The 13,591-nt window shown below is 39.8% G+C and overlaps 1 protein-coding gene across 1 annotated transcript in view; it reads left to right on the top strand.

Annotated features, from left to right (window-relative positions):
• The window catches only part of LOC107676202 (uncharacterized), a 71,377-nt gene that overhangs the window by 36,963 nt on the left and 20,823 nt on the right, over nucleotides 1–13,591 (top strand). Inside the window, exons 2-6 of the mRNA XM_016470709.1 lie at nucleotides 2,520–2,675; nucleotides 3,276–3,390; nucleotides 4,857–5,489; nucleotides 6,181–6,786; nucleotides 7,788–8,364. Of these exons, the coding sequence (XP_016326195.1) occupies nucleotides 2,520–2,675; nucleotides 3,276–3,390; nucleotides 4,857–5,489; nucleotides 6,181–6,786; nucleotides 7,788–8,364 (2,087 nt within the window). The remainder of the gene's footprint in view (nucleotides 1–2,519; nucleotides 2,676–3,275; nucleotides 3,391–4,856; nucleotides 5,490–6,180; nucleotides 6,787–7,787; nucleotides 8,365–13,591) is intronic.

Here is a 13,591-nt window from a genome sequence, read left to right as displayed (position 1 = left end):
ACACACACACACACACACACACACACACACCAACACACACCGACACACACATTCACACACACTCACACGCACACACACACGCACACACACACAACAGTATCTAGTTAGCTCAGCTTCAGGAGAAATCCAAGACTTTCTCCCGAGAGCCCCTCTGTCTGACCCAGAGACTCACTAACTAGTGTCCTGACCTTCATCGACAGGTGTTTTGATCACCCAGGGTCCATTCATGAAGGTTGTGTGCTCTCTTTTCTCTCCCTCAGTGTGTGTGTGTGTGTGTGTGTGTGTGTGTGTGTGTGTATTTAAGATCATAAAGTATCAGTGCTGTTATTGATTATATTTAGGAGCGTCTCTCACTGCTCCACAAAAGAGTTTTGTATTAGAACTTCTCCCATTCAACGTCAACAACAAAAGACTTTCTCCCAAGTCAAAACATAACTTTAAGACACTGTATTCACAATCATTTAAGGTACATATGATTTCCCCCCCAGTAAAACAGGATATTCAGTGTGAAATCAGAAATGTGATGTGGGACTTTTATCCATGAGGAGCAGGTTGGTGAAAGAGTCTCTCTATGACAGATGGTGGAACAATAAGAGATTGGTGATGTCAGCTGAAACCAGGGTTTGTTTTTAATTTATTTGGAAGATATTGAATCCTTCTTTTTGTTTTTGTAAAAACATGCATTAATGAATCATGCATAATAACATGAGTGTGTAGAAAGTGAATAGGGTCACATCTGCTTTGACACAGTGTTATTACTTAAGGAAGCTCCAGATTGTTTGGGAAAGGCAGGTTTAGTCAGATTGAACTCATTTGTGTCTGTAGTCTATAGCTGAGCACACACACACACACACACTCACACTCACACACACACACACACTCACTCTCTCTCTCTCTCTCTCTCTCTCTCTCTCTCTCTCTCTCTCTCTCTCTCACACACACACACACACACACACACACACACACACACACACACACACACACACACACACACACACGCGCGCACACAGTAGCGTGTGAAGCGGGTTTGGCAGCTGGAGCTCAGCACTGCTAACAACAGCAGGTGCAGTCAGTGCCAGCTCAGATTTTCTCACCTGTCACAGGTGTGTGTGCATGAGGTAACAGGGAGGAGGCTGGTGACACACAAACACACACACACACAGAGACTGAGCGAGGTCTGAGGAGAGAAGCATATGATCTGCACCAGAGCATAAAGTAAGTCTCATGTTTCAGTGAATATTCTCTTTCTGTGGTTTTAACATGTTATTGCTCACAAGACTTGGAGATATCTGTAAGAGATCACGGTAATTTAATTTAAGTATCCGCTTTAAAAACATAACCTTCTCTGATGTTTGAGTGTGTGTTCAGATCTCCTAGTTTTGATGGCAGACTGTTATCTTGGCACTTGTGAGCACAGTTTGAGACACTGTTGAGGACTTTTCTGGAAGTCTACAGGAGATGTGTGAGATCACTGAGGATGTCAGCAGGAGAATGAGTTTGGTCTCCACTTCATCTCGTAGTTTAGGAGAAGGCGCTGCTGATATGACATGATTTTCTGTCTGTGTGAACTGGGTATATGTACCGAGGTGCTCACACTGATTTTATGATGAAGTGTTGTTCAGATTGAGGGTTTGTCCTGTGAAATGTTTTGTTTTGACTGTTGGAAACGGTCCGAACGCTTCTGCAAACGCTCATGCGAATGCTGGAGCGTCACTGGCAGTTCTGTGAGCTGCGGGGAGGAGCGGTTGCTAGAGTTTGAGATGTAATTGTGTCTGTATTGATCGTCCAGTCGATGGCTGCTGTCTCTCTGGTCCTGATGAAGGTCGAGTCGAGGAGTTCCTGGACTAGAAATAACGTGTAATATAGAATTCCACAGATGAAATAATATAGGTGAAGTGTGTAAAGAAGCCGCATGCTAATTAGACAGCGTGAAATGTCTCACATATGCTTTTATTTTTGTGATATGTATTTATTTATTTTTTATTATTATTATAAAGTGTTCTGGGTTCATTACAAGGTGCTGTTAGTTACCGCAGAGAATAATTCAGACTTGTTCCTCATTTTGTAAAAATGATCCCAAATAGTGTGTTCAGTAATAAACTTACAGTAAAAATTGAAAAATGTTTAAATACTCACAGGAAAAATGTTAAAATACATACCGTTTTGAAAGTACAGCCACAAGACTTTCAAAACACAATTAGATGACAATCTAACTCCTGATAAGCATTAAAGCTGGTAACTTTCTCATGATTTACACAAGGTTACCAGAAAGCTATTGTTTACTGAAAATGCATGATAGGAGTGCATAAGTTTATCAATTTAGAAAAGTAGTCAGCTAAAATAAAGCATTAATAAAACAAGCTGATAAGAATTTAGGTAATATGCACTAAAATATCTGAACATAGAAACTCTATGAACGCTGTCTTTTGACTAGGCTGCTGGTTGATTTCATCTGCCGATATGATAATCTCACACTGGTTATCAGATATGCCTTCACATGTTGTGTTTTGTGTTTTCAGTAGATTTGTCTCCAGCAGCGCTGCAGTGCTCCTGTGGATCTGTAGAGCAGCCTCAGAAGAAGAAAACCCCGCCTCCTCCCAGGCCATGCCCCGCCCAGCACACACCGAGGCCATGCCCCACTCCCTCAGCCACGCCCAGAGCACAGAAACCCCACGGTATTAAACACGTTTTCTGGAAAAACAATGATTTTTTATTTCGATAATGCTACTGTTTTTGGTTTCCCAGCATGCATGTGTGTTTGTGATGCTGTGAACTTGCATGGATATTTTGTGGCTTTCATATGGTGCAAAACAGACAGAGGAAGGAAGTGCGCGCAGCTCAGACTATCTGCTTTCTGAATTCAGATTCTAAATTGCGTCATTGAAGTTCTATTTCATTCAGTCCTAATGCAACTCATTCAGTATACACTTTACAAATTCATACTGATTTGAGGTGGTTTATCCACTCATGCACATACACACTTCATCTTCTCGACTCTGTTGTGTGTGGCTTTGTATCTCGCCGTGTGACCGCAGCTCTTTTCGCACGCTCATCTCCACTTCCTGTTCTCGGTTCAGGAAGCCGGCAGTTTCTCGGACAGCTGAAGTCTCTCCATCTTTCTTGTACTCTTAGCTGGTTTTCTTTGCATGCACGGGTGGATCGGGAGGATGAGTATGGAGGGAGAATCTCTGGGCTGTGAGCGGAGGATGAGGTGATGGAGATAGAGCTGATCTGAGCGTCTTCTCTCTCTCTCTCTCTCTCTGTGTGTCTGTCAGTGCCCCCTAAGCCTGTGCACCTGCTCGGTCCTGTCCCTCCAGTGCCCCGCCGACCCCTGCCCAGTCCCCCTCTGAGAGCCAGAGTCCCGTCTGCAGGACCCATCCACAGCTCCAGGTAAGAGCTGAGCATCGTCTGTGTGTCATACTGTGTGAGCTGAGACTCGGATTAGAGATGTAACGGTATGAAGATTTCTTATCACGATTATAGTGACCAAAATTTTCACGGTTATCAGTTTTATCACGGTAACATGTTAAAATGTGCTGGAAATGTTCCAAAAGTGCTGACACATAAATAGTTTCAGCAAGTTTTATATTTAAAATCAACAAACAACAAATAAAATTACTTTTTGTATGTATAAACACTGAAACAATAAAATTACAAATGATGTCCGGATCAGTGCGTTCTCTTAAAGTGACAGCACTTTCTTAAAGTTAATTAAACTGTAAACTAGTTTGACTAACTATGAGTTTTAAACTTTAACTTTAAAAGGTTATGACTAATCTTGAAAAAAAAAGATGGCTAAGTAAAGTTTATGCAATTGGTATTAAGATGCATTGTCGTTGATCTGTTCACAAGGATGATGTTAAATACAGGTGTAAATGGGTCTAAAACGTTTTGAGACATTTTTGACCACTTTTGACCTTTTTCAGAGGTATTAAAAATGCATTGACACATTGTTTTTGTAGTCTTGATGCTTTTGTGGCTGTTTGAACACATTCAACCGCATAAGACGCCCGCTTGCCACCCACTGACCTCGTACGCGAGCATTATGGGATGTGTTTTAAGATCTCAACTTCACTGTGTTGTGCCATAAACACAGATTATCACTGACTATCATTGAAATTTTACTAGCATCCTTTCCATTCGCATGCTTTCCCACTCATTCACAATCAGCGAAATGGCTATATTTATTCGTTGTATTCATTCACCTTTCTCATGATGAGTGTGATGAAACAGGAGGGAAGCGTCTCAACAAAACCAGATGCATTTAAAACACATCTCCCCCCAGTTTCACAAACAAGGCTTAAGGCTAGTCCCAGACTAAAATCTCAACTAAAAATAACTTGCACTGACATATCTTAAATTATGCCAGTACCATTGTTTTGTCTCAAGGTGCACACCAGTAATGTTTCTTTCGAAGGCATTTTTATAAAAGCTGCTTAAATATCCTAATTGAACTTACACCTACACTCTTAAAAATAAAGGTGCTTCATCATGATGCCATAGAAGAACCTTTTTTTGTCTAAATGGTTCCATAAAGAGCCTTTAACATCTGAAGAACCTTTCTGTTTCACAAAAGCTTCTTTGTAGTGAAAGAAGGTTCTTCAGATTATAAAAAGGTAAGAAAGATGGTTCTTTAAAGAACCTTTGACTGAATGGTTCTTTGTGGAACCAAAAATGGTTCTTCTATGGCATCGCTGTGAAGAACCTTTTAAGCACCTTTATTTTTAAGAGTGTAGTCCTGGCTTAAACTAAGCTCTGTCTGTGAAACCGGTCTCTTAATTCCAGGTGTAAACAGGGCCTAAGCCACTTATTTCACATGTTTGACAAGATACATGTGAAACACTTTACACTTTTAGACCATCATTGCTCCTTCATCTTGTAAGGTTTCCCATTCTGGGCCTCCAGCGGAGGAGCGACCTCCATTGGGGAGCCAACATGGATTCTCCAGCCTCTCGAGACACCAGCGATCATCCTCAGCTCAGCGAGACACCAGCGGCAGCAGCGCTGGAGAAAGATGATGCACTTTCATTTAAAGCATGTGAAATCTCTGAGCTTTTGAGATTGTCCAGCTTAAACTCCTACCAGACGGACTCTGCCAGTGACGCGGAGATTACAGAGGAACTTCAGAAAGAGCATCAGAAACAGTGCAGCAGTGGTTTGGAGAGTAATCGCAGTGACTCAGACGGAGAGCGTCACGAGGGGAGCAGTAAACACGCAGATGGCGAGGAGGCAAGGTCGCAGGGTCACGAGGGGACGGAGGCCAGTGGAAAGATCCCCAACCGGGACAGCGGCATCGACAGTCCGTCCTGCGGAGCGGAGGCAGAGGGCTTCCCCAGCGAGGACAGGAGTGCCAGCCTGGCCACAGAGACCACCGCCGCAGACAAGCGGGACTCCACGCAGGACGAGGACAGCGACCTGGACGAGGGGAGCGGCGAGGATCCCGAGAGCCTGGAGATCAAGGTGAGAGCGCAGACCTGTGTTTGGAAGAGGTGACTAAAGCGTGCAGAATAGACACCATCACAAAATTTGTAATGGTTTTACTGGTACTTAAATGGGACTTGTATTGGTTTTAATGGAAACTGTAATGGACCCTGTGGGTCTCTACTGGTAATTGCTTGTTAAAACCAATAAATCCTAATGGAATATGTCCCAAAACACACTACAGAAAACAATTTTTTAATGGTTTTAATTAGTGCTGTCAAACGATTAATCGCAATTAATCGCATCCAAAATCAAAGTTTTTTTGTTTACATAATATATGTGTGTGTACTGTGTATATTTATTATGTATATATAAATATAAAACACATGCATGTATGTATTTAAGAAAAATATGTTATGTTTATATATTAAATATATTTATATATAATATAAAATATATAAATGTATATACATGTATATATTTAAAAAAATATATATACTGTATGTGTGTGTATTTATATATACATAATAAATCTACACAGTACACAAAAATGGTTCTTCTATGGCATCGCTGTGAAGAACCTTTTAAGCACCTTTATTTTTAAGAGTGTAGTCCTGGCTTAAACTAAGCTCTGTCTGTGAAACCGGTCTCTTAATTCCAGGTGTAAACAGGGCCTAAGCCACTTATTTCACATGTTTGACAAGATACATGTGAAACACTTTACACTTTTAGACCATCATTGCTCCTTCATCTTGTAAGGTTTCCCATTCTGGGCCTCCAGCGGAGGAGCGACCTCCATTGGGGAGCCAACATGGATTCTCCAGCCTCTCGAGACACCAGCGATCATCCTCAGCTCAGCGAGACACCAGCGGCAGCAGCGCTGGAGAAAGATGATGCACTTTCATTTAAAGCATGTGAAATCTCTGAGCTTTTGAGATTGTCCAGCTTAAACTCCTACCAGACGGACTCTGCCAGTGACGCGGAGATTACAGAGGAACTTCAGAAAGAGCATCAGAAACAGTGCAGCAGTGGTTTGGAGAGTAATCGCAGTGACTCAGACGGAGAGCGTCACGAGGGGAGCAGTAAACACGCAGATGGCGAGGAGGCAAGGTCGCAGGGTCACGAGGGGACGGAGGCCAGTGGAAAGATCCCCAACCGGGACAGCGGCATCGACAGTCCGTCCTGCGGAGCGGAGGCAGAGGGCTTCCCCAGCGAGGACAGGAGTGCCAGCCTGGCCACAGAGACCACCGCCGCAGACAAGCGGGACTCCACGCAGGACGAGGACAGCGACCTGGACGAGGGGAGCGGCGAGGATCCCGAGAGCCTGGAGATCAAGGTGAGAGCGCAGACCTGTGTTTGGAAGAGGTGACTAAAGCGTGCAGAATAGACACCATCACAAAATTTGTAATGGTTTTACTGGTACTTAAATGGGACTTGTATTGGTTTTAATGGAAACTGTAATGGACCCTGTGGGTCTCTACTGGTAATTGCTTGTTAAAACCAATAAATCCTAATGGAATATGTCCCAAAACACACTACAGAAAACAATTTTTTAATGGTTTTAATTAGTGCTGTCAAACGATTAATCGCAATTAATCGCATCCAAAATCAAAGTTTTTTTGTTTACATAATATATGTGTGTGTACTGTGTATATTTATTATGTATATATAAATATAAAACACATGCATGTATGTATTTAAGAAAAATATGTTATGTTTATATATTAAATATATTTATATATAATATAAAATATATAAATGTATATACATGTATATATTTAAAAAAATATATATACTGTATGTGTGTGTATTTATATATACATAATAAATCTACACAGTACACACACATATATTATGCAAAAAAAAAAACTTTTATTTTGGATGCGATTAGACAGCACTAGTTTTAATGGTTAAAAGGTGATGGTTTGTAATGGTATTTGTAGTGGAAACCATTAGAATTTTCTGTGATGGTTCTATTGTTTTTTTTCAGCTCATTTTTTGTCTAAATGGTTCCATAAAGAGCCTTTAACATCTGAAGAACCTTTCTGTTTCACAAAAGCTTCTTTGTAGTGAAAGAAGGTTCTTCAGATTATAAAAAGGTAAGAAAGATGGTTCTTTAAAGAACCTTTGACTGAATGGTTCTTTGTGGAACCAAAAATGGTTCTTCTATGGCATCGCTGTGAAGAACCTTTTAAGCACCTTTATTTTTAAGAGTGTAGTCCTGGCTTAAACTAAGCTCTGTCTGTGAAACCGGTCTCTTAATTCCAGGTGTAAACAGGGCCTAAGCCACTTATTTCACATGTTTGACAAGATACATGTGAAACACTTTACACTTTTAGACCATCATTGCTCCTTCATCTTGTAAGGTTTCCCATTCTGGGCCTCCAGCGGAGGAGCGGCCTCCATTGGGGAGCCAACATGGATTCTCCAGCCTCTCGAGACACCAGCGATCATCCTCAGCTCAGCGAGACACCAGCGGCAGCAGCGCTGGAGAAAGATGATGCACTTTCATTTAAAGCATGTGAAATCTCTGAGCTTTTGAGATTGTCCAGCTTAAACTCCTACCAGACGGACTCTGCCAGTGACGCGGAGATTACAGAGGAACTTCAGAAAGAGCATCAGAAACAGTGCAGCAGTGGTTTGGAGAGTAATCGCAGTGACTCAGACGGCGAGGGGAGCGAGGGGAGCAGTAAACACGCAGATGGCGAGGAGGCAAGGTCGCAGGGTCACGAGGGGACGGGAAAGATCCGAAAGATCCCCAACCGGGACAGCGGCATCGACAGTCCGTCCTGCGGAGCGGAGGCAGAGGGCTTCCCCAGCGAGGACAGGAGTGCCAGCCTGGCCACAGAGACCACCGCCGCAGACAAGCGGGACTCCACGCAGGACGAGGACAGCGACCTGGACGAGGGGAGCGGCGAGGATCCCGAGAGCCTGGAGATCAAGGTGAGAGCGCAGACCTGTGTTTGGAAGAGGTGACTAAAGCGTGCAGAATAGACACCATCACAAAATTTGTAATGGTTTTACTGGTACTTAAATGGGACTTGTATTGGTTTTAATGGAAACTGTAATGGACCCTGTGGGTCTCTACTGGTAATTGCTTGTTAAAACCAATAAATCCTAATGGAATATGTCCCAAAACACACTACAGAAAACAATTTTTTAATGGTTTTAATTAGTGCTGTCAAACGATTAATCGCAATTAATCGCATCCAAAATCAAAGTTTTTTTGTTTACATAATATATGTGTGTGTACTGTGTATATTTATTATGTATATATAAATATAAAACACATGCATGTATGTATTTAAGAAAAATATGTTATGTTTATATATTAAATATATTTATATATAATATAAAATATATAAATGTATATACATGTATATATTTAAAAAAATATATATACTGTATGTGTGTGTATTTATATATACATAATAAATCTACACAGTACACACACATATATTATGCAAAAAAAAAAACTTTTATTTTGGATGCGATTAGACAGCACTAGTTTTAATGGTTAAAAGGTGATGGTTTGTAATGGTATTTGTAGTGGAAACCATTAGAATTTTCTGTGATGGTTCTATTGTTTTTTTTCAGCTCACACTGAGTTTGACGTTAGCATCATAGGCGTAGCTTGATGTTTTGAGCTTGGGGGGCCAAACCAAGCCAGTCGATTTGCTCAGTCAAACTTTTAAATACATTTAGCATTTCTGTAGTAAACGTACAAATTCACACTCCGTGTACAATTTAAGCGGTTTTACTATTATTGCACAGAGCAGCAGCAAGCCGTGAGGTTGCCAGATACATATTTTTGCTGCGCTAGCAATAAACATGTCGAACAGAATGCACTATAAACATGTTTGTCAGCAGAATCGCAAAGTAGACTTTAAGCAAATTAATCAACGAGTGAATTACCCACTGCTTTAAAACAGATGTCTGTTGGACAAGATTCAAGTTAAACGCACAAAAGCAGGCACACAAACATATTTAGTAACGTTAAATCTTACTAAAAATCGTAGATTAAGCAGTTTATATTCTGAAATCTATTTCTAGGTTCTGTTCTGTGTGCATTAAATTACATTTGGATGGAAATGGTCCTTTTCCTGACATCGATGTAAAACACTGTGCTGCTATAACGAGCGTCCTGTGGATCACCTTTATGAGATTCAAGCATCGGCATCTTCATCTGACTTTGTTTTGGTTCGGTCCAGATTCCAGTGCAGTTGCTGTATGTTTTAAAAAAAACGCTAAATAACCACTCGCCATGCAACAGGCAAGCAGGCTATTATCCGCCAAAATGCAGATTCGTCACGCGACAACCTCTTGCAAATGAGATCAGGGAAGCCATTAGTAACTTTGATTTTATTTATTAATTTATTTACAAAATAACAATTTAAAATATATTAAAATAACTACGTTATGTGCATATTTACCTTTGAGTTGAAAACATTATTAATTAACAAATATTTATTAAAATCTTTCAATCGTTAGGGGAGGCCCCCGCAGGCTCCGCCCATGGTTAGCATGTCGATTATAGGTGTAAAATAAGTGGTGCACATAAACATACTGGGTTAAAGTGAAGGTTAGAGTTCTTCACAGTGGCTAGGATCCGTTTCTCAGTACTTAAGTCACTCTTTCAGTGAGCAAAACAGCATCAGTGTGGCTGAACCGTGGATCGTTTATCATTGCTTTGACACAAAATACATTCAATGACATCTTTCAAATCACATGAATTCATTTCTCACTCAGAAACACAAAAATCACCCAAACTCAGTGGACCTACAGGCCGATTTATTATTATTATTTATTTATTTAACCAGGAAAGACTCTCTGAGATTAAAAATCTCTTTCACAGGAGTGTCCTGGCCAAAATGGACAGCAATGCAATCAGTTTCATCACAAATTTACAAAAAAACAAAAACAAACTAAGAACACTTAAAACATTTACATATCATTGAGTCGCCTTTACATACTTAAAATAAACTGTTGAAAGCCTAAACATAATACAAAACTGAATAAGACAGCATTTCTACAGCAATGCCATATTGAAATATATTCCAAATGTAAACCCTAATAATAGAAATACTATCAAAACCATTCAGTGTAGCTGAACACCTGCACAGGTGTTAGTCTTGTAATTTCATTCCCATCTATACAAAAGATTCAATTTGGGAATAATGTTGGAATGTTATGTAAACATGGAGTGTGTAACATGTACTGCAGTGAATTCTGAACACTTGATTTAAAGAGATTTTACAAAGAAAACACTGTATGCTGCTTCCTGTTGCTGTTCCCTGTGTTTTACGTCTGTTTGTTGGGTGAAAACCTTTGCTAGTATTATGAAGAATGACTCGATTTGAGACCGTATGAAGAGTTTTGGTAGTTTTAGTGCATTTTCAATGTGAAATGAGAACTGTGTGAAGAGTTTTGAAAAAGTGACCTAAGTATTGAGAAATCTGTCCTAACGATTGTAAAAAAAAAAAAAAACCCTGTGTAATCAAAAGCCATCTTCTTGGATCATTTTTTCCTCTTAAATTGTTGCAATGCATTCTGGGTTTGCCTTCACTGTGAAGTGGACTTGCAGATTTGATGCCTGCAGTGCTGTCTAGCTAGGTTTTTGCCACTCTGTGTGTGTGTGTGTGTGTGTGTGTGTGTGTCTGCGTGCGCGCGAGTGTGAGTGTGTGTGCTCTAGTTGTTGTGTTGGTTTCATTGACCAGAGACGATGGAAACCGCTGGTTATTCAGTTCATGTGTGTGGCTATTTATATGAGCACGTTTGACATCAACACGCACCACACTGTTTTATTTTTATGTTTCCAGTAAAAACTAGAATGTATCAGTTCTTAGAACATTTATATAATACAGGAATAACAGTAGGTCCATTCTAGGTCTTTAACTGTGTATCTTCATTTGCCTACATAATTCTCTCCATATAGTTTTGTTTCTAGCTGTAGTGTCGTTTTTGCTGCTTGTTTAAATGACTTTGTTAAATGAGCTGAAGCAACATAACTCTTGACAGTTTTGCCACCGTTTAATTTCAACTACATAAAATTGTAAAATGTAAGTTAACTAAATCATTTTGTGTTGGGCTACATGGATCGTTTTTATTGACATGGGCAGTGGATCTCTAGTTCCCAGCATGCTTTGCATGAAACTGTATTAGGGGAGTAAATGTTGACATGAAGTGTTATTTTATGTGGGTTTCAGTAAAGATAACTCCTCGTAAATGTTTAATGTTTAGTTATGTTGAAGATTTAGAAGAGTTTCTGTCGTTTTTGAGTTTTCTGGTTACCATTGTGCAGATGAGTGGAGGCTGTGAAACAAGTCTCAGTTTACTAGCTCCTCTCATATGCTAAATATAAGAAGAAGAAGAAATGCAATTGTCTTCAACACGCTCTCTAACATAAGTCTATTAGTTTATTAATTTATTATTTAACCCTCTTGTTGAGCCACATTCAGATTTTTAACTGACTGAACTATTTATTTCTGCTTGAAATTGTGTGACTTTTTCTCATTTAGGGTCATGAATGTGAATGCAAAGTTTTGACACATAGATGTGTTTTTGAAAGGTTGTACAAAAATTCTTATGAATTATGTTTTGGATACGTTGGTTATGTTCAGTTCAAAGCGTAAACAACATATACGTTTCATATGTTGTCTACATATGTGATACTCTCCAAAATGGTGCTATAGGGTGATGAATTGTTGAATAAAGTCATTATTTTTGTATTCTCGTAGCTTCGTAATATTACGGTTGAACCCCTGATGTCACATGGATTATTTTACCGATCTCCTTGCTACGTTTCTGAGCCTTGATCGTGTTAGTATCCTTGCTATGGGAGGGTCAGAGACAGGGCCGGCGCCACTGGGGGGTGTGAGGGGGCGTCGCCCTAACCCTAACCCTCACCCAAGATGAGTGTGAAAATAGATTTTAATTATGAAATATAATGGTTTATTTAAAAAATATAGTTACCAAATGCATAGGCTTTTTAGCATTCATATGATGCTACTATAGCAACAATTTAGGACAGTCCATTTCACAAAGTCGCATTTTAATTGTTACATCTCTGACTAATTCCGCGCAAGCGGTGCAACTAAGAATGCAGCACTACTGAGTAAGCTATGATGAAATAATTTTTTTATGTTTAATAGAGGCCTAGATTATCGTAGTTAGTTAATTATTTCGCTGTATTGTTTTTGTTTGTTGCTGTTCAAGTTGCTCTAACTTAAAATGATGCATCTGTTAAATAGGTTGCAATGAAGTATTATGTCAGGGAATCGGTCGCAATGAGCTTGTGTTTCATTGTGAAGCAGACACAATTAAGTATTTCTGGTGGTTGTGGTGGTATCACTTGTCTGTATTTGTGGTAAAACTGCTGCCTAAGACATTTATTTCCTGGATGTCAGATTTTCGAATTTGGTGTCTATGCGATTTTGTTTTATTCAATACTCTGCCATCTGTATTTGCTAAGTAGCTTTTAGTTCACGTTCAAAGAAAGTCATGAGTGCCCCCTCATGAGTGCTGCGCTGGTGCCGGCTCTGGTCGGAGAGCTCTCAGATTTCATCAAAAATATCTTAATTTGTGCTCCGAAGATGAACGAAGGTCTTACAGGTTTGGAACCACATGAGGGTGAGTAATTAATGACAGGATTTTCATTTTTGGGTGAACTATCCCTTTAAGTAAAAATGATAATTAATCAATGATTATATGTATTTAATCTGCTCCATAAATAATTCTAGATAACTTATCCAAATTGTTTAAATGTGTACAATCCACATAAGCTTGTTTTTCATCAACCGGTCAAAATTTACACCAGGGCGTGTAAATTCGGTCTGCATTTAGTCCAGACAGAAACTGCACACAGGCTGAATGTGAATGTGAGTCTCTGTAGATCCACTCTCTGACAGCAGGTGGCGCTGATGGAGCAGCAGAATTACAGCTGTTTCCCAGTTAACCAGCATTGTGATTAAAACACTACCTTATTAGGTATTACATGGAGCGAAGATGAAAACAAAATGCCATTGAATCTTTTCTGAAGACAGTCAGAATCTTCAGAGGTACATTCATATAATTAACTCATGCATATATTCATTTGTATAATTCCCTTAGCACTCTTTTAAACCTCCCAGCTTTACGCCATGTTTTCACGCAAAACGCAACTACTCTGTGT

Source organism: Sinocyclocheilus anshuiensis, unplaced genomic scaffold (genome assembly GCF_001515605.1).
Source record: "Sinocyclocheilus anshuiensis isolate Anshui unplaced genomic scaffold, SAMN03320099.WGS_v1.1 scaffold2430, whole genome shotgun sequence".
Taxonomy (NCBI): domain Eukaryota; kingdom Metazoa; phylum Chordata; class Actinopteri; order Cypriniformes; family Cyprinidae; genus Sinocyclocheilus; species Sinocyclocheilus anshuiensis.
This window is presented reverse-complemented; position numbering and strand designations above follow the sequence as displayed.